The 26,422-nt window shown below is 39.7% G+C and overlaps 1 protein-coding gene across 3 annotated transcripts in view; it reads right to left on the bottom strand.

Moving 5' to 3' along the window:
- Positions 1 to 26,422, bottom strand: part of RBKS (ribokinase) — a 128,346-nt gene that overhangs the window by 84,001 nt on the left and 17,923 nt on the right. For all 3 annotated transcript variants that reach the window (XM_043469052.1, XM_043469054.1, XM_043469053.1), the window contains exons 2-4: positions 13,687 to 13,819; positions 1,433 to 1,496; positions 429 to 491 (exon numbers count right to left, since the gene is read on the bottom strand). In XM_043469052.1, the coding sequence (XP_043324987.1) occupies positions 429 to 491; positions 1,433 to 1,496; positions 13,687 to 13,819 (260 nt within the window). The remainder of the gene's footprint in view (positions 1 to 428; positions 492 to 1,432; positions 1,497 to 13,686; positions 13,820 to 26,422) is intronic.

The following is a 26,422-nucleotide window of genomic DNA, read 5'->3' as shown; positions in this document are numbered from 1 at the left end:
AACAAGTTATAAGCAATTGGTTGCTGCCATTTGCTCAGTAAATATTCTATAAATATGATTCATCAACTTTCCTTTGCACCTATCTATTTACATGTATTTACTTATAACTGAAGTGACAGATGAATACTTAACTACTTTTAGAGACAAATATCAATTCTGGGTTCACATGAAGGGTAATGGGATGCTACAGAATATAAGTATAATTTTGAGGCAACTATATCACTTCATTTGTATTGGACGGACAGTTTTGTATTTGAGCGATCAACTTGGGAAGTATAAATAAAGGGAAACATATATATTTACATTGGAAAGACCATACATTAGGCCTTGGAGTGGTGGGTATGGTAAGAGATCCACAGGAATAGAGTAAAAAATGGATGTTTCTGCTCTAGTTCTAGAAACGATACTCCAATGTGCAAAACATATACCTTCATTATCGACAATGATAGAAGCAGCTCCTGTCGCAGCATCTTTAGTCTGATATGTAAATTCTAAAAGAAAAAAGAAATCATCACGTATGTACAGCCTGGCAGGGATAATCTATTTTTTAACAATTTCAATGCAACACTAATCCTTGGAAAAACTTTTTAACCTTTAACCATCTGGAATGATAAAAAAGAAATAAGTAATTAGTGCTAATTTATACCCATCACCTACACAATGAGGAACACACAAGTCTTCACACTTAGTTGTGCCTTTTTTCTACATTAGTGGCAGCCCAGCAAACCACCCCCGCTTCCAATTCCTTCAGATTATTCACATTTGTACATGTGCATTTTCCTAGACCACCATATTTCTTTTCTTCAGTGAAAGAAATGACAGACTTGAGATGAAAGACTAAAGGTCAAACTCATAAAATGAACTTGTTTGATTCTCTTCATTTTCATAAGCTTTGCATCTCATCAAGGATTATGGTCTGGCGTGTAAATGGAAATGTTGATCAGGCAGCCTTTGGCAGCAGCAAAGAGCCCTGAACTGGAGCCAAAGACCTGCATTCTAGTCCTAGCTCTGGCTCCAGCTTAGCTGTGTGCTCTTGGACACATTCAGAACCAATCTGGCCTTCAGTTTTCTCTCTTGTAAAATGATGGTATCAGCATCAGTGGTTTCTCAGATCATTTCCAGCTATGACATTCAATGACTTTTCTTAAAATATCTTCTGTGAATGCAGCACCTGTTTTCTCTTGTCACCTACTTTTGAAACATTTCTATGAGATGAAGGTTTGTAACCTCCTACCATTTTATTCCCATCTGGAGAAATGTATATGAAAGAAGTAACCAAAGGGTAGTCAAGCAAGACTAGACAAAGCTGAGCATAAAAATTCTCTGGCCACCAGGGGAGGATCTAATAACTCTAATCTACATTCGACTTTTCTTATAACCAGATTCCAGAAGAAAGTTATAAAAACTAACTTTAAGAAAGACGAAATTTTACCTGTAGAAATATCATTCTGTTTTAAGTTTTCTATATAATCATTGCCAAAGGAATCTTTGCCAACCTGTACCAAAGAAATGATGAACATTAGATGTTTTACACTTAGTAAAATGCTACAATGTAGTTTTTAGAATACTTAGCATTTTAAAAGGGCATATCTGCACGGTACTTTATAAACATTAACTAATTAATCTTCTTAATGTAAGATGCTAGACTTGATTTCAACCCAAAGAATTTTTATATATTAATGTTCCATTTATATCCTGCCTAAAATGTGAAGCATTTAATGACTGTCACAAGTTCCATAGCTTCATTCTCACTTTGATCTGTTCACACGAAAATTCCTATTGTGACAGAGCTGTCCACCATCAACAATCCTCAATATTTATGAAGAATCTCAGTTATTCATACTATATATCTGTACTATCTATAGTATATACTGATATACTATAAATCACTATACATGAAGACAACTTTGGAATGACCTGCCTGGTGTTTTAGAATCTTCTTTATCTTCTCCTCTGATCCTGACATGGGGGGCAAAGAGGAGGGAATTTAAAAAGCCCTAGCTAACTTGGATAAGTTGGTACAGTTGAATTCTGTTGTTTAGCATCCTAGCATGCATTCTGGGAATGATACTTCTGTTTTTCCTTTGGACTCTTCTAGTCATAGACAAAATGAGTAAGGTGGCCTATTTGTTACAATTAGTCAATCTGTATTGACACATCATTATCACTTTAACTCCACAGCTTACATTCCGGTCCACTTGGGTATTGTACAATCTTTGGGTTTTGACAAGTGTATGACATGTACCCACCATTATAGTCTCATACAGAATTTGTTGTTGTTCAGTCACTAAGTTGTGTCCAGCTCTGTGCAACCCCATGGATTGTATCACACCAGGCTCTTCCGTCCTCCACTATTTCCTGGAATTTGTTCAAATTCATGTCCACAGAGTCAGTGATGCTATCTAACGATCTCATCTTCTGTCACCCTCTTCTCTTTTTGCCTTTAGGCTTTCCCAGCATCAGGGTCTTTTCCAATGAGTACACTCTTGCTCTTTGCATCAGAATATATATATAAAGCTATATACCTTATTCCTTTCATAAGAACAATATAGTCAACTGGGAGCATATCTATGCCTAGGTTCCAATGTTTATTGTATTGAAATGTGGACAAAAAGCAATGGAGATCTGAGTCCTATTTAAAAAGGACTTAAAAAGTCCTTTTATTTGTGCATTGCAGAGTTGCACAGATGACTTGTGCAATGTTTTGTTGTTGTTGTTCAGTTGCTAAGTCATGTCTGACTCTTTGTGACCCCATGGACTGCAGATGCCAAGCGCCTTTGGCCTCCATCATCTCCCAGACTTTGCCCCAATTCATGTCTGTTGAGTTGGTGATGCTATCTAACCATCTTATCCTCTGCTGCCCCCTTCTCCTTTTGCCTTCAGTCTTTCCCAGCATGAAGGTCTTTTCCAGTGAGTCAGCTCTTTGCATCAGGTGGCCATAAAAGAATGCCATCTTCCCTATTTCCTCTCCCACAAAATGTCTTACACATTCATTTATTCTTCTGAATTTACTTTAAAAAAGGATGAGAGAAATGAACATCTCCCAATCTCCTTTGTTTACTTCTGACTCAAACGTAAGCCTCCTCCCCAGCAACTGGAAGTTGATAACCATAAGACCACTGACAAAATGTGGTCCACTGGAGAAGGCAATGGCAAACCACTTCAGTATTCTTGCCTTGAGAACCCCATGAACAGGCAAAAAGATATGACACTGAAAAGATGAACTCCCCAGGTCGGTAGGTGCCCAATATACTACTGGAGAAGAGTGAAGAAATGACTCCAGAAAGAATGAAGAGATGGAGCCAAAGCAAAAACAATGCCCAGTTGTGGATGTGACTGGTGATGGAAGTAAAGTCAGATGCTGTAAAGAACAATATTGCATAGGAACCTGAAATGTTAGGTCCATGAATCAAGGTAAATTGGAAATGGTCAAACAGGAGATGGCAAGAGTGAACATTAACGTTTTAGGAATCAGTGAACTAAAATGGACTAGAATGAGTGAATTTAACTCAGATGACCATTATATCTACTATTGTGGGCAAGAATCCCTTAGAAGAAATGGAGTAGCCCTCATAGTCAACAAAAGAGTCTGAAATGCAGTACTTGGGTGCAACCCCCAATACGATAGAATGATCTCTGTTTATTTCCAAGGCAAACACCATTCAATATCACAGTAATCCAAGTCTATGCCCCAACCGGTAATGCTGAAAAAGTTGAAGTTAAACGGTTCTATGAAGACCTATAAGACCTTCTAGAACTAACACCCAAAAAAGATGCCCTTGACATTATAGGGGTCTGGAATGCAAAAGCAGGAAGTCAAGAGATACCTGGAGTAACAGGCAAGTTTGACCTTGGAGTACAAAATAAAGCAGGGCAAAGGCTAACAGAGTTTTGCCAAGAGAACTTATTGGTCATAGCAAACACCCTCTTCCAACAACACAAGAGAGAACTCTACACATGGACATAACCAGATGGTCAATACCGAATCAGATTGATTATATTCTTTGCAGCCAAAGATGGAGAAGCTCCATACAGTCAGAAGAAACAACAGCAGGAGCTGACTGTGGCTCAGATCATGAACTTCTTATTACCAAATTCAGACTTAAATTAAAGAAAGTGGGGAAAACTACTAGACTATTCAGGTGTGACCTTAATCAAATCCCTTACGATTATACAGTGGAAGTGACAAATAGATTCAAGGGATTGGATCTGATAGACAGAATGCCTGAAGAACTATGGACAGAGGTTCATGACATTGTACAGGAGACAGTGATCAAGACCATCCCCAAGGAAAAGAAATGCAAAAAGGCAAAATGGTTGTCTGAGGAAGCCTTAAAATAGCTAAGATAAGAGGAGAAGCTAAAGGCAAAGGAGGAAAGGAAAGATATACCTATTTGAATGCAGAGTTCCAAAGAACAGCATGGAGATATAAGAAAGCCTTCCTCAGTAATCAATGCAAAGAAATAGAGGAAAACAATAGACTGGGAAAGACTAGAGATCTCTTCAAGAAAATTAGAGATACCAAGGGAACATTTCATGCAAAGATGAGCACAATAAAGGACAGAAATGGTATGGACCTAATAGAAGCAGAAGATATTAAGAAGAGATGCTAAGAATACACAAAGAACTATACAAAAAAGATCTTCATGACCCAGATAACCATGATGGAGTCATCACTCACCTAGAGCCAGACATCCTGGAATGAGAAGTCAAGTGGGGCTTAGGAAGCATCACTACAAACAAAGCTAGTGGAGGTTATGGAATTTCAGTTGAGCTATTTCAGATCCTAAAAGGTGATGATGTTAAAGTGCTGCACTCAATATGTCAGCAAATTTGGAAAACTCAGCAGCGGCCACAGGACTGGAAAAGATCAGTTTTCATTTGTCATTTTGGCAATGCCAAAGAATGTTCAAACTACTGCACAATTGCACTCATCTCACACTCTAGCAAACTAATGCTTTAAAATTCTCCAAGCCAGGCTTCAACAGTATGTGAACCACAAACTTCCAGATGTTCAAGCTGGATTTAGAAAAGGCAGAGGAATCAGAGGTCAAATTGCCAACATCTGTTGGATCATAAAAAAAGCAAGAGAGTTCCGGAAGAACATCTATTTCTGCTTTATTGACTATGCCAAAGCCTTTGATTGTGTGGATTACAACAAACTGTAGAAAATTCTTTAAGAGATGGGAATACCAGGCCTCCTTACCTGCCTCCTGAGAAATCTGTATGCAGCTCAAGAAGAAACAATTAGACCCAGACATGGAACAACAGACTGGTTCCAAATTGGGAAAGGAATACATCAAGGCTGTATATTGTCACCCTGCTTATTTAACTTATGTGCACAGTAGATCATGCAAAATGTTGGGCTGGATGAAGTACAACCTGGAATCAAGAGTGCTGGGAGAAATATGAATAACATCAGATATGCAGATGACACCACCTTTATGGGAGAAAGTGAAGAACTGAAGAACCTCTTGGCGAAAGTGAGAGTGAGAGAGTTGGCTTAAAACTCAACATTCAGAAAACTAAGATCATGGCATCTGGTCCCATCACTTCATGGCAAATAGATGGGGAAACAATGGAAACAATGACAGACTTTATTTTTTGGGGCTCCAAAATCACTGCAGATGATGACTGCAGCCATGAAGTTAAAGGACTCTTGCTACTTGGGAAAAAAACTGTGACCAACCTAGACAGCATATTTAAAGGCAGAGACATCACTTTGCCCACAAAGGTCCGTCTAGTCAAAGCTATGGTTTTTCCAGTAGTCATGTATGGATGTAAGAGTTGGACGGTGAAGAAAGCTGAGCCCCGAAGAATTGATGCTTTTGAACTGTGGTGTTGGAGAAGACTCTTGGGCATCCCTTGGACTGCAAGGAGATCAAACCAGTCAATCCTAAAGGAAATGAATCCTGAGTATTCATTGGAAGGACTGATGCTGAAGCTAAAACTTCAATACTTCGGCCACCTGATGTGAAGAACTGACTCATTGGAAAAGACCCTGATCCTGGGAAAAATTAAAGGCAGGAGGAGAAGGGGATGACAGAGGATGAGGTGGTTGGATGGCATCACCGACTGGATGGACCTGAGTTTGAGTAAACTCTGGGAGTTGGTGATGAACAGAACAGCTTGGTGTGCTGCAGTCCACAGGGTCACAAAGAATCAGACATGACTGAGTGACTGAACTGAACTAAACTGAACCAGAAGTCGGAGGAATAGAAGCCAAGTAAAGGAGTCATTTGGGCTACTCTGGTAGCTCAGACAGTAAAGCGTCTACCTACAATGCGGGAGACCTGGGTTCGATCCCTGGGTCGGGAAGATCCCCTGGAGAAGGAAATGGCAACCCACTCCAGTACTCTTGCCTGGAAAATCCCATGGACTGAGGATCCTGGTAGTCTACAGTCCATGGGGTCGCAAAGAGTCGGACATGACTGAGTGACTTCACTTTCACTTTCAAAGGAGTCATTCATTGCCCATCACTGACAGCTAAGTGAAAGTACCTTGAAAACCACCGTGAATGCTACAAGGGCAAGACCCCTGGAATAATGACAGTTACAAAGGAATCCTCATGGGCATTGTTGGAAGCTTTCCCATTTTCCCTTCACACTTTGGCTGTCAAATGTGTGAAAACTTTAAATGTGGCCATGAGGCAAAATGGCGCTTGTGAGAATCAGTGCATCTGGAACTGAATTTCAGTTCTGCTATTATCCTAATTAAAATGCTTTACAGTTTGCTGTAAACTGTTCCACCTGACCCAGGCTGTAGGGTGGGACTTGTATGAGTTATCTCAGGCAGGTAGGAAGCCAAGATTTCTCAGCCTGAGGATGCCCAGGTTATACCCCAGACCAATTAAACCAGCCCCTGTGGCCGGTGGGACAGTGGCAAGGTCCCCAGGTGATTACAATGTGTGGCCTCCAGTCAAGGCTGCTGGTTGCATTGTTAGAGCTGGGAGAGTGTCTGGAAAGCTGTGTCTGAGTGGAAGTGAAGAGCGGGAGCATAGTCCTGCTTGGTTTCCATTGGGAGGTCAGCTCAGTGGGAGTCTGAAGGGACCTGCAGAATCTGCTGGGGGCAAGGGGCCCATCAGGGTCCAACACTGGCATTAAGGTACTGTAAAATCCGAAAGCTTTCTTTGGCTTGTGTTTGTTGACTCCAGACTGATTTTGACATGGCCCAGGCTTGCTTCCCCTTGCTTATATTCCTCCGAAACTCACAGTTGGCAAAATAGTAGGATTTCTGTTTTTCAGAGTGGTTAGTAGAGGCACTCCTAACTTGAATGGTCAGTGTTTGTGTTAAAAACATGCTGTGAGTACAATATATTTATGCCTATTTCCTTGCCTTCTACTTACAAGAACTCAGAAGTCCTTTCGTCTCTCCTCTACCTAATCAAACCTCACCTGTTTTTCAAGCATCAACTTAAGGCTTACCTTCTCGATTCTAGCCCTTGTTATTCCTTTCATTTCCAGAACTCCTACAGCATTCCTCATGGATACCATATAATTAAACACTTAATTGAATACCATCTTATCATGTTTGCCCAGTCCTAAAGTCTCATCTTCCTAAAAGCTTACTGGAGACTCTAGCTTAGCATATATTTATCCCTCCCCCAGTCCTGTGCACTAAAGGTGTTCTGTAAGTATTTGATTGTCTTAATTGCTTGTCTGTTCATTTTCCTTGAATCTAGCTTATCATTCTTAAAAGGGACATGACTTACAGGCATCCAGACTATGCTGATTATGGCTACAGGAAGCTTCTAGCCAAGGTTTTTCTTTGAACAGCCTTCTTGAAGGCACCCTCACATTCTTTTGGTTGCAGCAGTGAAATACTTTCAGGAAGAAAGATTCTGGGAAAACCACATAGTCTGAGGTAGCCTGTGTCAGGCTGTTGCAGGTGAAAGAAGCCAAGTCAGCAGCAACTAGGGACAACCACTCACACATAAGCCAAGGTAACTTACGGAACCCAGGTGCTCTTCAGGAAATCCCAGGTTTCAGCCCTACCTGAACATTGTAGAATGGAACTTTCTGCAATCATGAAATGTTCTATATCTGTGCTGCCCAATACAGACACTTGAAAATGTAGCCAGCATGACTGAGGAACTCATTTTTTTTCTTTATTTTTAATTGAAGGATAATTACAATGTTGTGTTGGTTTCTGCCATACATCAAAATGGATCAGCTATAGGTATACATATGTCCAATCCTCTGGAGCCTCCCTGCTACCTCCCTCCCCATCCCACCCCACTAGGTTGTCACAGAGCCCTGTCTGAGTTCCCTGGGTCATACTGCCAATTCCCACTGGCTATCTATTTTACAAATGTTACTGTATATGCTTCCATGCTACCTCCATTTGTTCCACCCCCTCCTTCCCACCCTCTGTCCCCCTGTGTCCAGAAGTCTATTCTCTTATGTTTGCATCTCCATTGCTGCCTTGCAGATAGGTTCATCAGTATCATCTTTCTAGATTCCATACATAAGTGTTAATATATGATATTTATTTTTCTCTTTCTGATGAAGAACTCAATTTTTAATTTCACTTGAATTACGTTGAGATATAAATAGCCAAATGTGGCCAGTGGCTAGTGTATTGGACAGTGCGGCTGTGGAGGGATGTGAATTAGGATCATGGAAAAGTAAAGGGCTGGATGGTGTTGGGAACAAGAGCAGTTCTTCATGCTGAGGGCACTGAGGTGCTTCATTCACTCCGAGGACTGGAAATATCTCTCTGCATTGAGGGAGGGCCACTTAGCGGCTTCCACAGTCCATAGCTATATGACCAGTGATGAGGAGAGTAACTGCGGTTAGTGCGGTCATGATAACCAACACTGTCAAATGGGTGAGGAATGATGGGCTGCTTAGAATCCTTGAATGGCAGAAAATATCTAGTAATTGCACCCATCAACATATACTTGAGGTAAATGAAACAGGGGACCAAGATAGCATACCCAGGGACACATGAAATGATATATACTGCTAAAAAAATGATCACATGTATTAAAACAGGTTCCTGAGTTTCAAAGTTAGAATACATGAAGATACAATTAACAGTAAATCTAAGTTGAACATAATTTAATCTTTGTGATTCAAGAGATTTTGTGGCTTTTCAGTGCCTGAGGGTCACAATGAACAGCATGTTGAAGAGACTATAAGCTGCATTTGTTGTCACATAACAAAACTCAGCAGTTGCTTTTTTTTGGAGGAAAACCCTCATAGTAATTTTGTAACTTGTCATTTGTGGCTTTATCATAAAAGATGAAAGAAGAATACATAAAATTCCAGTTTATGCTGTCTGGTTGTTTAAATCCTAGATAAATGGGTGTTTACCCTTACTGAATGATGGCTTTTAACATGCAAAGTTAATGTTTCAATCTACATTATCAGGCCTGCTTATCTGAGAGTGGTGGTGGGTTTGTGATAATCCAACTGTTTCTTCCATTCTTCCTATATGAGTCATGTTGGTTAGGGTCATAGGATCCTAGTGTTTGAACATGCATTTCTATCAATACAGCCAACTAATTTTAGCCAGTTGTCTTTCAACAGAGTTCAGAAAAGAGATTTCACTTCATTATGTATATTATCTATAAAGGCCTGGTGACTTAGGTTTTGATCTTTGAAGATTAAAATCTCAGTGCACAATCAGTGGATTGTCCCACAGTAATCTAACATAGAGGGCTTCTCAGGTGACACTAGTGGTAAAGAACCCGCCTGCCAATGCAGAAGACTTATATAAGAGACTTAGGTTTGATCCCTGGGTCAGAAGATCCCCTGGAGGAGGGCATGGCTACCCACTCCAGTATTCTTGCCTAGAGAATCCCATGGACAGAGGAGACTGGTGGGCTACAGTCCATAGGGTCGCAAAGAGCTGGACATAACTGAAGCAACTTAGCACACGATCTAACATTTAGAAGGGTACTTTTATGGCTAACGTGATGGATACATTGCTTTTCAAGTTTTTTATGGTCAAGGATCAGGTTTCTGTTTTTTTTTTTCCTTTTTTTCATTTTCTATACATTATGAACTAATAATTTTTAAAATATAACAGTAAAATAAAAATACGAGTCATATAAAATACAAGGCCTAATTTATTACTGTTATATTCAATAGCTATAACGGTACCTTCAGATTGCTGAAAATGCTCCTAACTGCTTACTCTCAAGTTTCTGTACTGTCCTAATCAGTGACAGGTTGCCCTGAGGACCAGATTTTGAGTAGAACTGCTCTAACTTACTGCCTCTGTCACAGACCTTTATGCCTTTAAAAAATAAAAAATTTTTATATTTGAGCACAGTGATTAAAAAATGTTGGGTTAGTTTCAGGTGTACATCAAAGCGTTCAGTGTATACACATACATGTATCTATTCAAATTCTTTTCCCATTTAGGTTATTACAGAATACTGAGCAGAGTTCTCTGTGCTGTGCAGTAGGTCCTTGTTGGTTATCTATTTTAAATATAGTAGTGTGCATATGAATCTGACCATCCTTAAGAGAAAATAGATTATTGATAGTTATATGACAGTTTATATGACTTATATGACAGTTTAGACTATCCCATTGTGTGAAGGAGGCGAGACCAGGTAATTTGTGAAGGTCCTCCCTGTTTGCTGATTTGCTGCGTGGGTTGTCAGGGTCCACACCTGCTCATGGCTTCTTTCTACCCTTGGGAAGCAAGGACCCTGGGCTCATGCTGGGTCATTGAACCTTGAGCTGTTTATCCTACCATGGTCCTCCTGAGCTGCTGGTTTTTGATGTTTAGACATAACTTCCTTCTAACATTTGGCTTCAGTGGAATGGAGGAAGAGGAAATACTTAAATCAGGTGAGGTCCGATGCAATGTGTCCTAACAGGCTTTTTGCCCTGACAAGTAGACCTTCATTTTCTATATCTGCCTGAATTTTTAATGTCAAAACATCACCTCCAATTATCCTTGGACCATGACCTTGGCCATGACTCAGTTGAGTACTGACTGCACAACTCTTAACTTGTGGAAGTCTTTCATTACACATGTATCACTGTACCCATGTTGATGGATTCTTGTTTAGCCGCCCTCATCACAACTGACAGACATTTCTCCTGAGTTCAGTGTAAGCTGTACCTGTGTCATCAAACAGTGTTCCTTCGTCAGAACTCGAATCTGAGCTTGTTGCAAGGCCGTAGTAGAGAGGTTAATGTTGCTAAGAAAGCCATAGAACATTTTCTACCTGTTTTTCTTTTGCTTCATCTGTTCATTTTTATCTTGAGTAATTTAATGATTTTGGTTTTCTACTTGGAATTTGTTATCTTTAAGAAACTGCTATAAGGCAGTTAGGTTAATTTGCTCAATAAAAATATACCTCACAATTGAATGAAATATTATGATTAATGGTTAACAATAACTCTTATTACAAAGGATATTTTATTTTTATTTTTAAGAAGCCTAAGAATACGATGCAATTTGTTTAAGCTTAAATAAATCTACATCTAAAGGTCCCTCAGGGTTTCTAAGCAAAGTAAACTTGTACAGGTTTTAGATGAGGCCATGTTTCCATGTCCTTTCAGTACAGACAATCAGGGTAAATTTCACTGTGGGGCTAAACAACAGACGACTAGATCAGGCACTGTAGACATAAAGAACTTTCAGAATGGTACAGGTGCTCACATAACCATCACACACAGACCAGAATAAAACAAACAGCACCACTGTTTAATCAACCTTCTTACTGGAGCATTTCCCAAAATACAGCCCTCTGTCTTCCATTCTGCTCACCTCCACTCCTATGGTTTAATGATTCATTTCCAAAGTTCCATTCCACAATTCAAATGTTTCTATTTTGCATTTCTCTTTGCCTTAAGTTCAACAGACCTAAAATAAAACCAACCTCAAAATCTTTGAGTTGGATGAGATTGCAGGGGACATCCATTTTTTACTTTAATGGGCTACAGGAATAGCTTTTATAAAGCCTCCAACAGGGGGTTCTCTAAACTCTCCTTTCATATCTCCAACTCTAGGGGACTCCCCTCTGCCCAGGGTACCCATTTTTGGTAACTTTCTTCCAATACCAGTACTAATTCTCTGTCCAGGTTTCCCAGCCAGGAAATGATACCATCCTCTTTTCACTTCCCAAGCCCCACTTAAATCCTACACCATCTGATTGTTCCCCAAACCCCCAATTCTAATCAGGTATAGGATGGGTCAGGCCTAATACTTTTAATCAGCTCCTTCTCCCAGTCCCATAATTCTTAGCACATAATAGGTCATCAATAATTAATTACTAATTGATATTTTAAAAATATTAAAGAGCTCAGCCTTAGCAAGTGAAGGTTTCTTAATTTGAATTTTGTGCTTCATGTGATGTTTTTGACCAAATAGCCAGGTAAGAATTATATCATCAATTAGAATAAAGATATAGTTCCTTAGCAGATGAAGTGATAATTGTATACTTTATACATCATTTAAAGACTCCTGTGGAGAGAAAAGTGCTGTATACAATGGGAAATGACATTTCAGAGAAATTTTGGTAAAATCTACCCAGCTCACAGGAGAGAGATTATTCTTTTAAATTTCTCCTGTTTTTCTTATCCTCTACTGTGCAGACCCTAGCTAGCTTTCCTAAAGCAAATAAATGACTTTTCCCGTTATACCAATAATGCTAGCTAGCATCTTAAAATTTCATTAAAGATGCAAAAATGGAAACTTTGGCAGCCAATTTTGTTTTATTTTTAATAATTTCAGTAGAATGGCTAGAAACAGGATTTCCATATTTTACATGTCTTTTCTTAATATACCTGAAAACAGAACTAAAGATCAGTATGTGCAGTTCATTAAGGCCCAGATTCCATTCTGATCTGAGATATAGCATTAGAAGAAAACAGCTTAGAGGTGAGGAAACCACCAGTTATTAGACCAAGTTTCCAAAAGCCATGCTGCTGGAGTGAAACTTGCTAAAAACAAGATGATTCATGCCGTTGTTTAGAAGCTGGACCACAGGAACCCAACAGAGTAGGCTAATTCCCCTCACTTCTCACATTCCAGTTATAAACTTGTTAAATTCAGGGAATGCAGCATTAAGTTATTTGAGGATTGCTACTTCCCAGAGGATTCAGTGGGTAGAAACTAATACAAAGGACAAGGAAGATTACTCTCTCCTATTTAAATCTTTAAAAACAATGAGCCTCTCAAAGGCCCATACAGCTACTTAAACATGCATGTACATGTACGTGTTTATAGCAGCACTGTTCACAACAGCCAAAAGGTGGGAACAGCCCATCAACAGATACATGGATAAACAGACTGGTATATACAATGGAATATTATTCAGCCACAAAAGGAATAAAAGTACTGATACATGTTATAAGGTAGATGAACCTTGAAAACATTATGCTCAGTAAAAGAAGCCAGACACAAAATGTCACATATCATATGATTCCATTTATAGGAAATATCCAGAATAGATAAATCCATAGAGACAGAAGGCAGACTGGTGGTTGCCAGGGGCTGAGGGGAGGGGGAATGGGGAGAAACTGCTTAATGGGTAAGAAGTTTTACTTTGAAATGATGGAAATGTTCTGGAACTAGATAGATATGGTGGTTGTATAACACTGTGAATATACTAAATGCCACTGAATTGCTCATTTTAAATAGTTTATAAAAAAAACGAGCTCATGTCTTAACCAGGTTCTTGCCTCTAGAACCCTCTTCACTGTACTTTATGCTTACCTTGCATACCATGGATGTCTTTGCTCCAAGCCTAGCAGCTTGGACACACTGGTTGGCACCTTTCCCTCCAAAGCCAATAAAAAACTTATGTCCATGGATGGTTTCTCCAGTTTTTGGCAGACGAGAAGTAAGGCTATAATTTAAAAGAAAAAGAGGGGAAAAAAGCACATTGGTAACTGCAGTCAATTTGAGTTTTTCAGAAGACAGAGGGAAGTTTATCTGATGGAGCCCTGGTCTTAGCAGCCAGAACTGCAAACAGGAGCAAAAAAAATTCTCTTTTCCTTGAAGATAATATTCAGTAGTTTGTATCACTATCAAGAAGTCATCTGTTTGACAAAATTCCTCGCTCTCAAACTGCTGTAGCTCTACTTCAGGGCACAACTCTTAAGAGTCTGTACTGCCTCAGGGTTGTTATGGGTGCCTCTGTTTTCCTTCTCGTGGACCTCTAAGAGGGAAGTAACTTCATATTCCCCCTTCCCAGTGCCCAACACAGAACTTTATTCACAGTGGGACTTAATAAATGGGACCAAGTTAATGTGTTCTGTACAGGTTTATCTAGTCACTTACAAGAAGGAGGAAGTGTGCTATAATTCTGGTAACCATGTGCAGGACCTAAGGAGAAGAGGGAAGTTGCAAATCCAGGCAGGGAAGAATCTTATTTGTTTCCTTGGGGGTGGGGTGGAAGTAGGGTATTTAGATGGCAGGATTAGGTTTTAGTCCTAGTCCATCTTGTATACCATCCATTTCATGCACTGACTCAAAAAGAGCATTAATCAAAAAAAAAAAAAAAAAAAAAAAAAAAAAAAAAAAAAAAAAAAAAAAAAAAAAAGAAGGATTCTAAAGATCTTAGTTTAAAATTTTTACTATAGAAAATTCCAAACATAAAACTATAGAAAATGTTATAATGACTTCCCCTAGCCCCATGTACCTATCACCCAGATTCAATTATTGTCAACTCAAAGCCAATCTTCTTTCAGTTTGTACCTTCTCTGACGTCTCCAAGTGCTAAGGAGTTTTACTGACATGTTACTGCCTAGTGAGGATGGTATTAAGTGAGGCAGAAAGCGTAAAAGACTTTCTCTAGGATAACATTAAAGATGTAAGATGTGAGGAAACAGTACCTTTGAAGAATAGACAACTTTAAAAGGAGAAAGAGTTCTGGGTATAGGGACAAGTAGAGAAGATAGACTCCAGTGGCATGAGGACTGCTCAGCTGGCCACAAAGAAGTGGGCCAAGGGCTGTGCGCGTGTGTGCTAGGTCGCTTTAGTCATGTCCAACTCTTTGCGACCCTACAGACCGTAGCCCACCAGGCTCCTTTGTCCATGGGGTTCTCCAGGCAAGAATATTGGAGTGGGTTGCCATGCTCTCTTCCAGGGGATCTTCCCAACCCAGGGATTGAACCTGGGTCTCCTACATTAGCAGGTGAATCCTTTACTACTAGGGCCTGGAGCCAGTGGGGAGAGAGAGCAGGCATTAACTAGGTTTAGACAAGAAAGAAAGGCCAAGAGATAAGTCCACAATAAGTCAACTGAGAACCTACTCTGCTTTAGCAGGTTAGAAATTTATATTCATTTCCCACATAGGCTGCAAGCTAACAGAAGACAGTATCTTACTGTATTAGAGTAACAGAACAGTGCAGTTCCTCCAGGTCCCTAACAGCCTATTTGCAATGGGATGACATATGACTGATGCCAGGAACACATGATCATGTCAATAAAAACCAAGTTTGACCCATGAACCTCCCTTATGAAGTTATAAAAGTCTCAATAAATTGGGCTAAAACATTGCTTGGTTCCCTAGCAATGCCCTGTCAAATATGGTTATTTGAGATTCAAAAGAGACTCATCAATAATTTGAAAACATCCCACTCTACTCCTCCCCTTTTCAATTCTATTTTTATCTTGGACTCTAAATGCATTTATAGTACCGATGGAAAAAATATACATCTACAAGGTTCACTTCTGAAAAAGGTACTCAATCAAGAGAAAAATGCTCTTAATGTAATGTTATTATCCTGTCATTTAATTTAGCAATGACAAGTGATGATGAGAGTTTGATTTGCATCAGAAATCTTAAGCACTTTAGGATTCTGTTATGAACAGGCAATGATGAGTAATCTGTGTGATTGAGTAACTGTGTGAATTCTTGGCTTATTGATGCTGCTACAAACAACATTCATAACAACCTTAAAAAGAAAAAAGTATCCAATGTGGCTAAAAACAGGCCGAAATAACTTAATTAGTAAGACTGTCACTAAAGAAACTTATGACTTCCACTATATTTATACTTAGATCTGGGTCACAATTCACTGGTTTGAATTAAGTGTATTTTTTATTATCAACTGTGGGAAATCATGAAAAACATATCACCAGATTATTATTGGGATGTACGTGTTTGTGGGGGAGGAGTGAAGTCAACGGTACAGCGTGTATGTGTTTGACGTGGGAGCAGATGGCTGAGATTTAAACTTATTTCTAAACAACTTATACTAACACAAGCACTGTACTGATTTAGCCATCACTTAAATTTCTCACTCCTTTGGAATGCTACTATTTTCTTTTCTGCCTGCATCTCTGTTCTACTCTTATCTCTTCCTCCCCTCAGTTGTCACCTTTTCCAGCACGAGGACAGGGACCAATGTCTGTACCATCTTATCCCCATTTGCTGACTGGATGAACCTTTGTAAGAGTCTCCTCTTGTCTCCGAAGGGCAGCAGAATATGCCACCCCAAAATACAACTGTAGGAGTTGAGGACATGCCACTGCAAAATGTGCTGCTTTGGCATGTTATCTGGAGTTGTGGGCACTTGAAAACCAGCAGATGCAGGGAGAGGTTTGCCCTGAACTCCCTTATCTGCCTATAGGAACTCAGCTGCCATCAACCCCCTTCCTGGAGTTTGATCAACCAGACGGGATGGACTCTTGTCACAGGAAAGGAGAAGTCAATACCATGCCTAGAGAGCCTTTCTCACAGACTGTCACACCTCCCATCTATTTTTCTAAGGACCATCGGTTCATTTCAGTTCAGTTGCTCAGTTGTGTCCGAATCTTTGTGACCCCATGAACTGCAGCACGCCAGGCCTCCCTGTCCATCACCAACTCCCGGAGTTTACTCAAACCCATGTCCATTGAGTCGGTGATGCCATCCAACCATCTCATCCTCCGTCGTCCCCTCTCCTCCTGCCCTCAATCTTTTTTTTTTTTTTTTTTTTTTTTTCTCCTGCCCTCAATCTTTCCCAGCATCAGGGTCTTTTCAAATGAGTCAGATCTTCGCATCAGGTGGCTAAAGTATTGGAGTTTCAGCTTCGACATCAGTCCTTCCAATGAACACCCAGGACTGCCATCAGTCTGTCCTAAAAATCATTTACTCTCCCCTAAGGGTTCTACCAGGCTTTCCAGGTAACTCAGTGGTAAAGAATACACCTGTCAATGCAGGAGACGTGGGTTTGATCCCTGGTCCATGAAGATCCCCTGGAGGAGGAAATGGCAACCCACTTCAGCATTCTTGCCTGGAAAATTCCATGGACAGAGGAGCCTGGTGGGCTACAGTCCATGGGGTCGCAAAAGAGTCAGACATGATGTAGAGACTAAAAACAATGAAGAGACCTACCACTCCCCTCTCCCTTCCCTATTAAGATGTTATTTAATCCCAAATTCTAAGTCACCTTGTAGATTCATTTCTTCCCCTGGATATCTCCCATGTATATCTGAGGGATACATGTTACTGAATTTCTGTTTTCCTCTTGCTAATCTGTCTTTCACTACAGGGGTCTCAGTCAAGAACTGAGAAAGGTAGAGGGAAGGTGAGTATTTCCTCACCTACATCTCTTTTCCATGTCTCCCTTGTATGGCATCCTTTGTTTCTTCTTATTTGAAGATGTGGAGGTGTTGACGAATGGGGAAGAGGAGGCTGGGATGACTGTTCAATTGTCTGGCAATAACAATTCCATGTTTTACAAGACCTTGTCCACTGCATTCCCAATATCGGCAGCATTCCTTTTCTATTAATATGAGCAAGAACTGTAACTATCATTCTTACATTCAGACATTAATTCAACAAATGTTAAATCAGTGTTTTCCAATGAACTTCCTACAGGGCAAAATCAGCTTGCTGACAAGATAAAATCTAACCATGATGCAAATAACAGAGGAGTGAAAAAAACATGTTACAGAATAAGATTAGTATAACCTGATTCATGTTTCTTAAAAGGAAAAAGATAATATGTATATATCCTCATATGATATGCAAATGTATAGAAAATGAAATGTTAATGACAGATATCCATGAGAAAGACGGGAGTGGGGAGCAAAAGTACACGGAACTGTATGTACCAAGAATATCTTTGTGTTTTGAGGGAAGCCACTTGTAACTATTTCAGATTTATCTGGCCTCCCTGCATCCCAGCACCAGTTGCCTGTAGCTGGCTTCTTGCAGGTGCAACCTAACAGAACCTTGCCTTGGGCGACCCCCTCACCATTTCAGGGTTTCTGTTTCTGTTTCTGTTCTGGGCTGTCCTGCAGGACAGAGAAATCTGTTAAAATACATCAAGTATCTTGGTATAGACGCTTCTGCTTCTTGGCTTTACTTTCTCTGGCTCTTGCTTCCTGGATTATAGTCCAGCATAGAGGACATGCACTCAAGCCTTTGTTTTATCGATCTGCTTTCTGCTGAACCCAGATTAAGGCAGTTTATTGCTGATTTATTATTTTTTTTAAAAGTGAATGAGTTAAAGAGTGGAAAGTGGACTGGAGAGCAACTAGAAACTTAATTACAAATGGGCAGAAGACTTTCTGAATTAAAGATCCTAATTTACTTTGAATTAGGTTTTTCTATCTTTTTCTTTTCTTTATTAAAGCCATGAAATTAAGGTCAGGTTCATGAAAGAACCTGCACAAAGTACTGTCCTCTGTATGAAAGCATCACCATGATTCTTCCCAATTCTAACATGAGCTCTCAGTAGGGTGTCAAAGACTGTACTCAAATAAGTACTCAAAGGAAAAAAAAAAAAAAGGGAAGTAGTACTGGTAGAAATATGGGCATCCCAGGTTGCTCAGTGGTAAATAATCTGCCTGCCAATGTAGGAGACTGGGGTTCAATTCCTGGGTGGGGAACATTCTCTGGAGGAGGAAATGGCAACCCACTCCGGTATTCTTGCCTAGAGAATTCCATGGGCAGAGCAGCCTGGCAGGCTACAGTCCACAGAGTCACAGAGTTGAACACCACTGAGCACACACTGGCAGAAATACCCTGTTGCTACCATTTAAAATTTTAAATAGTACAAATTTCTGAATGAAGGAGAAAACCAGTTATAAGAAATATATTTGAATTTAAAACAAATTTGTAGCTTTAAAGTGTCATGATATTTCAAAGTTGGACAGAAGGAACAACCAATAAATGTTTAGAGGTGGCCCCCCAGTCTCCTGGGCCATGAGAGGCCATGCAGTTAGAGCTTAGTTGTACAAGGCAGGCGTGAGCCACTTACAGACTTGCATTACCTTTGACAGCTTTTCCCTCTTTGAACCAGATTCTTCTCTTGCAAAACAGGTTTAATAATACTTGTCAACTCCTTAAATGCCTGGGTTTTGTACTCTGAGTTATTTCACTGACAGGTATTATCAGAACAACTTATCAATTGCTTTTAACTTCTTGACAATGACGTCCCTGTTAAAGATTCTCACAGATGATTCATACTGAAGGAAGGAATGACCTGGTGAAACAGGGATGAGAAGCCTTTTGACCAAAGAGGTCACACTGATATTGACTCCAGCCAAAAGTCAAAGGATGTGTTGCTTTTTGGCTTTTGAATTCCATCCTTTCTTCTTTTAGGCTGCAAGCTTCTGATACATGGTACACCCCTGTAACAGGGGATTGTACCATTCGTTTTTACCCAGTTAACATTCATTATGCTCATTTATTATTCCTACAGCCTGTATTTTTCACCCATATCTATTCTTCTCAGCATTTGTGTATGTCACATTTACAAGCATAAGAATAATTCCCAAACCAAGCTGGTGACAGCTATTTCTACCCTTGTAAAAAGAACTTAGCCTCGAAACTAAAACTTCATTTTGTGGAGCCTAACCTTACATTTGCAGACATACACTTAAGATTTATTTAAAGAAATGAAACATGAATTAGGCTTTAAATGCATCTTAACTGATTTCCATTTCTAACTCTTTTCCTGGCTAAACAAGCCTGTGGCTAAAAAGTCATTTTGTCTGAAGATACAGCTACTCTTGAATTTATAGAATAGATAAACAATATTCTAGTCAGAAGTGGCCAGCGTTTCAGCGTGTCATATACTTGACCCTTATTTATTTAAATTTTGCTTATGTGTGAAAAAGCATGCTATGTAGGCACTGGAAGAGCCAGTAAAGCTTTAGCATGTCATGGTCTTCTTCCATGTTATGGTCTTCCATGGCATTTCATTCACTACTCTGCTCAAATGTTACCTCCTCGGAGAGGCCTTCCCAGACCACGTTACAGGTGAGATACCTGTACCTAACTGAATTTTTGTGAAGTATTCATTCATTCATTCTGACAAGAAGCACTGAGTATGTGAACCAGATCCAGGCTTTTAATTACTCATAATTGTGTTAGTTCTCTGTGTACCAATCCCCCTTGGGGTGAGGTGATGAGAGAAACCTTTAAATAATGAATTTTGGGAGCTGATGCAGGACAACCGCCACAGCTGCTGCTCCTCCTGCCGTCTAGGGTGGGATGGGCAGAGAGCGAGGGTGGGAGGGAGGGATGGGGAAGAAGAACATGACCTACTGACCTCTGCTCTGCAGTGTAAACCAATCCTCTTAGGGGAAAGGAAGGGTAGGCCTCTAGGTTTATAACCCCTAGAATGTAAATAAATGTATCCAAGGAAAAGTCTAAATATCTCCAGAGGTCTCTGACTTTTAGGCTTTGTTTGGCATTCAAAAACATTCTTTAATCCAAGTGCCAACAGACTTTCTCAGAAAGTCCTGATCGCACAGCAACGTGAAAACATTTATGGAGAACTGCTTCCCAACAATTTTCTTCATAGCAACACCATTGCCCAACATTACAGCACTCACTTCTCTCCTCTTGCCCTAGTTTCTTCTGAATTCATTGTACTCTGTTTCTTCTTCACTATACTTCCCTGGTGGCTCAGTGGTAAAAGAATCCGTGTGCCAGTGCAGGAGACACAGAAGACCTGAGTTCAGTCCCTGGGTTGGGAAGACACTCTGGAGAAGGAAATGGCAACCCACTCCAGTATTCTTGCCTGGAGAATTCCATGGACAGAGGAGCCTGGTGGGCTATAGCCCATGGGGTCACAAAGAGTCGGACACGATTGAGGGAGTAACAGTGATGTGTTATTGACTCTCTTTTTCTATTTTTTAAGAAGTGACTGATCTAGGGTTTACAATATGCACTTTAACTTGGTTTATTTCCCAATGTTACTACTTTACTTATAAATGTAATTTACAGTAGTATTCTTCCATTTCCCCTTCTTAACCTTTGTGCTATTATTGGCATACATTTTACTTTGACATGATATAAATCTTACAATATTGTGTTATTTTTATTTAAATTGTCAACTGCCTTTTAAAGAAATTAAGAAATGAAGAAAATAACTCATTGCACTTACCCAAAGATTTACCACTTCTGGGGCTTTTCATGCCTTTGAGTGCATCTGAATTTCCATCCAGTATTATTTTAGTTTCCCCTAAAGAACTTCCTTCAGTATTTACTGTAGTGCAGGTTTCTAGTAAGAAATTCTCTTGACTATTGTTTTTGTATTTATTTCCCCATCATATTTGAAGGATATAGGATTTTATGTTGACAGTTTATTTTTCCAGTACTTGAAAGATTTCTTTTTTTTTTTTTCCCCCCCTGGTTTGCATTGTTTCCCACAAGAAGTCTGCAATCAATTTTTGTTCCCGTTATGTAATGTGTATTTTTCTCTTTGGATACTTTTAGGAGTTTCTGTTTATAATTGGTTTGCAGGAATTTGATTACAGTGTCCTTTGCTATGGTTTATATTGTTTATTCTTCTTGGGGTTCATTGAAATTCTTAGATCTATGTGTTTATATTTTTTATAACATTTGAAAAAAATTCAGTCATTATTTCTTCAAATATTTTTGTGCCTCTCCCACTGTTTTTCTTCTTAGATTCCATTTACATACATGATACACTGCTTGTCTCACATCATAGAAGCTTTGTTCATTCTGCTCAGTCATTTTTTTCCCTCTGTGCTTCAGTTTCAGTTCAGTTCAGTTTAGTCGGTCAGTTGTGTCCGACTCTTTGCCACCCCATGAATCGCAGCACTCCAGGCCTCCCTGTCCATCACCAACTCCCGGAGTTTACTCAAACTCATGTCCATCGAGTTGGTGATGCCATCCAGCCATCTCATCCTCTGCCGTCCCCTTCTCCTCCTGCCCCCAATCCCTCCCAGCTTCAGGGTCTTTTCCAATGAGTCAACTCTGCATGAGGTGGCCAAAGTATTGGAGTTTCAGCTTCAACGTCAGTCCTTCCAATGAACACCCAGGACTGATCTCCTTTAGGATGGACTGGTTGGATCTGCTTGCAGTCCAAGGGACTCTCAAGAGTCTTCTCCAACACCACAGTTCAAAAGCATCAATTTTTCGGTGCTCAGTTCTCTTCACAGTCCAACTCTCACATCCATACATGACCACTGGAAAAACCATAGCCTTGACTAGACAGACCTTTGTTGACAAAGTAATGTCTCTGCTTTTTAATATGCTATCTAGGTTGGTCATAACTTTCCTTCCAAGGAGTAAGTGTCTTTTAATTTCATGGCTGCAATCACCATCTGCAGTGATTTTGCAGCCCAGAAAAATAAAGTCAGCCACTGTTTCCACTGTTTCCCCATGTATTTCCTATGAAGTGATGGGACCAGATGCCATGATCTTAGTTTTCTGAATGTTGAGCTTTAAGCCAACTTTTTCACTCTCCTCTTTCACTTTCACCAAGAGGCTTTTTAGTTCCTCTTCACTTTCTGCCATAAGGGTGGTGTCATCTGCATATCTGAGATGCAGATAAATAACCTCAGATATGCAGATACTTCAGTTTAGATAATCTCTATTCTGTCTTTGAGCACAGTGATCTGTTCATAAACCCCTCCAGTGAATTTTTCATTTCAGATATTACATCTTTCATTTCTTAAACCTCCATTTGCTTTCTTGATACATCTTCCACTTTTCTCCTCAGTATATTCATGTTCCTCTTTAAATCACTGAGCATATTTATAAGGGCTCTTTTAAAATCCCTTTCTGCTAATTCCATTATCCTTGTTGTTTCTGTGTTGGTTTTGACTTTTATTTCTTGGTTATTGATAACATTTTCTTGATCTTGCACATGTACAGTAACTTTTGAGTGAATGGTGAACATTGCAACTATTATGTCAATGAGTATCTTAATTTTGTTGTATTTTCCCAAAGGGTTGAACTTTGTTTTTTCAGGCAGCTAAGTTGTGAGTCTGTTTGATCCTTTGAGGATTGTTTTTAAGAGTTGTTACAGTGAGTATAGAGTAGCCTTTACTTCAGGACAAGTTTACCCCTTTTCCTAAATCCAATAAATGGTCCTTATTGGGTCTCTACTGAATGCTCCAGGGGTTCAACAATGTCTCTGGCTGGACAGAACTCAACACCTCCCATTCCTATATAATCTCTGGGACATGTTCAGTTTAGAGCTCTCCAGTAGGAGCCCAGTTTTGTGGCATTTCTTTTTTTTTAAACATTTATTTGGCTGTGCCAGGTTTTAGTTGTGGCACACAGCATCCTTAGTTGGGGCATGTGGGATCTAGTTCCCTGACTGGGGATCAAACCTGGGCTCCCTGCATTGGGAGTACAGTGTCTTAGCCACTGGACCAACAAGGAAGTCCCCAGTTTTGTGGAGTTTCTATGTATGTCCATTGAGGATTTAGTAATAGAATCTAAGGGACTCCGATGCAGATTTCTGGACCTTTCTCTGGTTAGTTTCCTCCTTCCCAGTATGTGTTGCCATAAATTCTAGCCACTGTAGTCTTCCTAAATTATAAACTCGGTTTTCTCAGCTCATGAGAAAATGCTACCATGCTTTCCTTGAACTCCTTCTCTTTGTGCCATGGTCGGTAACATGCTTCCGGGGCTCATTCTATTTGTTTCATTAGTCTTCTGGATAATACTCCTGTTTGTCCAGTATCAGAAACAGTTGCTTCATATGTTATGTCCCATTTTCTAGTAGTTTACAGTGGTAAGATAAAGTCTAGTATTATTTATTCTAATACAGCCAGAAGTAAGTATTTTTGAACGAATGGTCTGTACCGTAAAAGCTGCTTAGATAGTTCTTCCAATGTAAATTGAGTCCTCTTCCAATAGAGGACTGAGTACAGAAGGCACCAGGAGAGGCATATAGGTCAAAGATTAAAAACTTTAAAGTACCAGCTAATGTCAACTATTCCTTCTGAATATATATATATACATACATATGTATACATACACATATACATACACACATACATACATACGTACATACATATATATAGGTATATATATATATACACACATATATATGGCTTGCCAGGTGGCGCTAGTGGTAAAGAACCCACCTGCGAATGCCGGAGACATAAGAGATGCAGGCTTGATCCTCGGGTTGGGAAGATCCCCTGGAGGAAGGGACGGCAACCCACTCCAGTATTGTTGCCTGGAGAACCCCTTGGACAGAGGAGCCTGGTGGGCTACAGTCCAGAGTTGCAAAGAGTTGGACACTACTAATGTGACTGAGCACACAAACAGACACACATACACTTACATACCTCCTTACTCCCAGCTAAGAAAAGTCCTGGAGAAAGAAGAAAAGCTTGGATAGGTAGGTGCAGAATGAGCTAATTTTTGAACTACAAGTTGCAAGAGGAGAGGGCAGGAGAAATACATATATGTGTTTATGAGAGATCAGTAAGGGGGGACTGGACAAGACAGGATAGCAGAAAGGTATGTAGGATGAGGAAAGAAATACTGAGGCCAAAGCATTTATCAAAGTTCCTGATGAAAATGTTTTAATTCTTTGAAGAAGACAAGCAAAGTATGATAGTGACAAATAACTATAAAATCAATATTTTATTTTCTATTTTTCCAATTAATTATAGTACATTTTAAATTTCAAAATGACTTCTGTCACCACCATTGTAATTATCTGTAGGCTACTTCTTGCCATCTGCTGGTGTGTATGCTAAGTCACTTCATTCATGTCTGACTCTTTGTGAGTCTATGGACTGTGGCTCTCCAGGCTTCTCTGTCCATGGGATTCTCCGAGCAAGAATACTGGAGTGGGTTGCCATTTCCTTTTCCAGGGCATCTTCCCAACCCAGGGATTGAACCCATGTGTCCTGGGGCTCCTGCATTGAAGGCAGGTTCTTTACTGCTAAGCCACACATTCTTTACCGTCTCCTATGACTCCTGCATTGGCAGGTGGGTTCTTTACCACATGTGCCACCCGGGAAGTCCAGCTGTTAGGTGGATGAGCCTAAATTATAATTCTGGACTTAGAAATCCACTGCCATGGTCTTTAAACCACTCAATACTACTTTTTTTGACAATCAACTTTCAATTTTTTTAAATGAAAACTTAAAAAAAACCTACTCTCTTAGCAATATAGTATTATTTACTATAGTCACCTTGTTACACTACATCCTTACAATTTTTTTATAATGGGAAGTTTGTTCCTTTAGAGCCCATCCCATTTTGCTCACCTCTGAACCCCACCTCTGGCAACCAATAGCCAATTCTTTGTATTTATGAGCTTAGTTTTTAAATTGAAAAAATTTTTTACAGATCCCACATATAAGTGATATCAAAAGGTATTTGTCTGACTTATTTCACTTAGCATAATGGCATCCAGGTCTATTTATATTGTTGCAAATTTTAATTTTTTTCTTATGGCTGAATAATAATTCCATTGTATATATGTATAACCACATTTTCTTTAACTGTTCATACATCAATGGGCCCTTAGGTTGTTAGTTCTATTTTTAATTTTTTGAGGAACCTCCATTCTGTTTTTCAGAGTGGCTGCACCAATTTACATTCCCACCAACAGTGCACAATGGTTCCCTTTTCTCCAATGCTTATTTCTTGTCTTTTTGATAATGGCCACTCTAACAGGTGTGAGATGATAATATATTGTGCTTTTGATTTGCATTTTCTTCACGATTAGTGATCATCATTAGTGACTGAGCATCTTTTCATGTACCTGTGGATCATCTATAGGTCTTTGGAAAAATGTCTATTCAGAACTTCTGCCCATTTTTTAGTTATGTGTGTGTATATATATATATATATGCTATTGAATTGTGTGAGTTCTTTATATATTTTAGATATTTTTCCTCAATTTTGACTATAATACTGGACCTTCAGTAGCTATAACAGATATTTTTAACATTTTTATGAACATAGAAAACAGCAAGTTCTGTATTCAAAGAGACCTGTAGTTCATTGCATTCCTCTACTCCCTTTGACTGTGGCACCAAGTGATATTACACAGGAGAGCAGTGGCCTCCACACAATGTCATGATAGATAAGTGTTCATGTGGCTGCAGGACCTTTGCTGCGTCATGGGGGATCTTTCTGCTGTGCTGCACAGACTCTCCAGTTGTGAAACATGGGCTTAGTAGTTGCGGTGTGCAGGCTTAGTTGCTTCATGGAATGTGGAATCCTAGTTCCCTAACTAACCAGGAATCGAACCTGCACTCCCTGCATTGCAGGGCA

Source organism: Cervus canadensis, chromosome 5 (assembly GCF_019320065.1).
Source record: "Cervus canadensis isolate Bull #8, Minnesota chromosome 5, ASM1932006v1, whole genome shotgun sequence".
Taxonomy (NCBI): Eukaryota; Metazoa; Chordata; class Mammalia; order Artiodactyla; family Cervidae; genus Cervus; species Cervus canadensis.
This window is presented reverse-complemented; position numbering and strand designations above follow the sequence as displayed.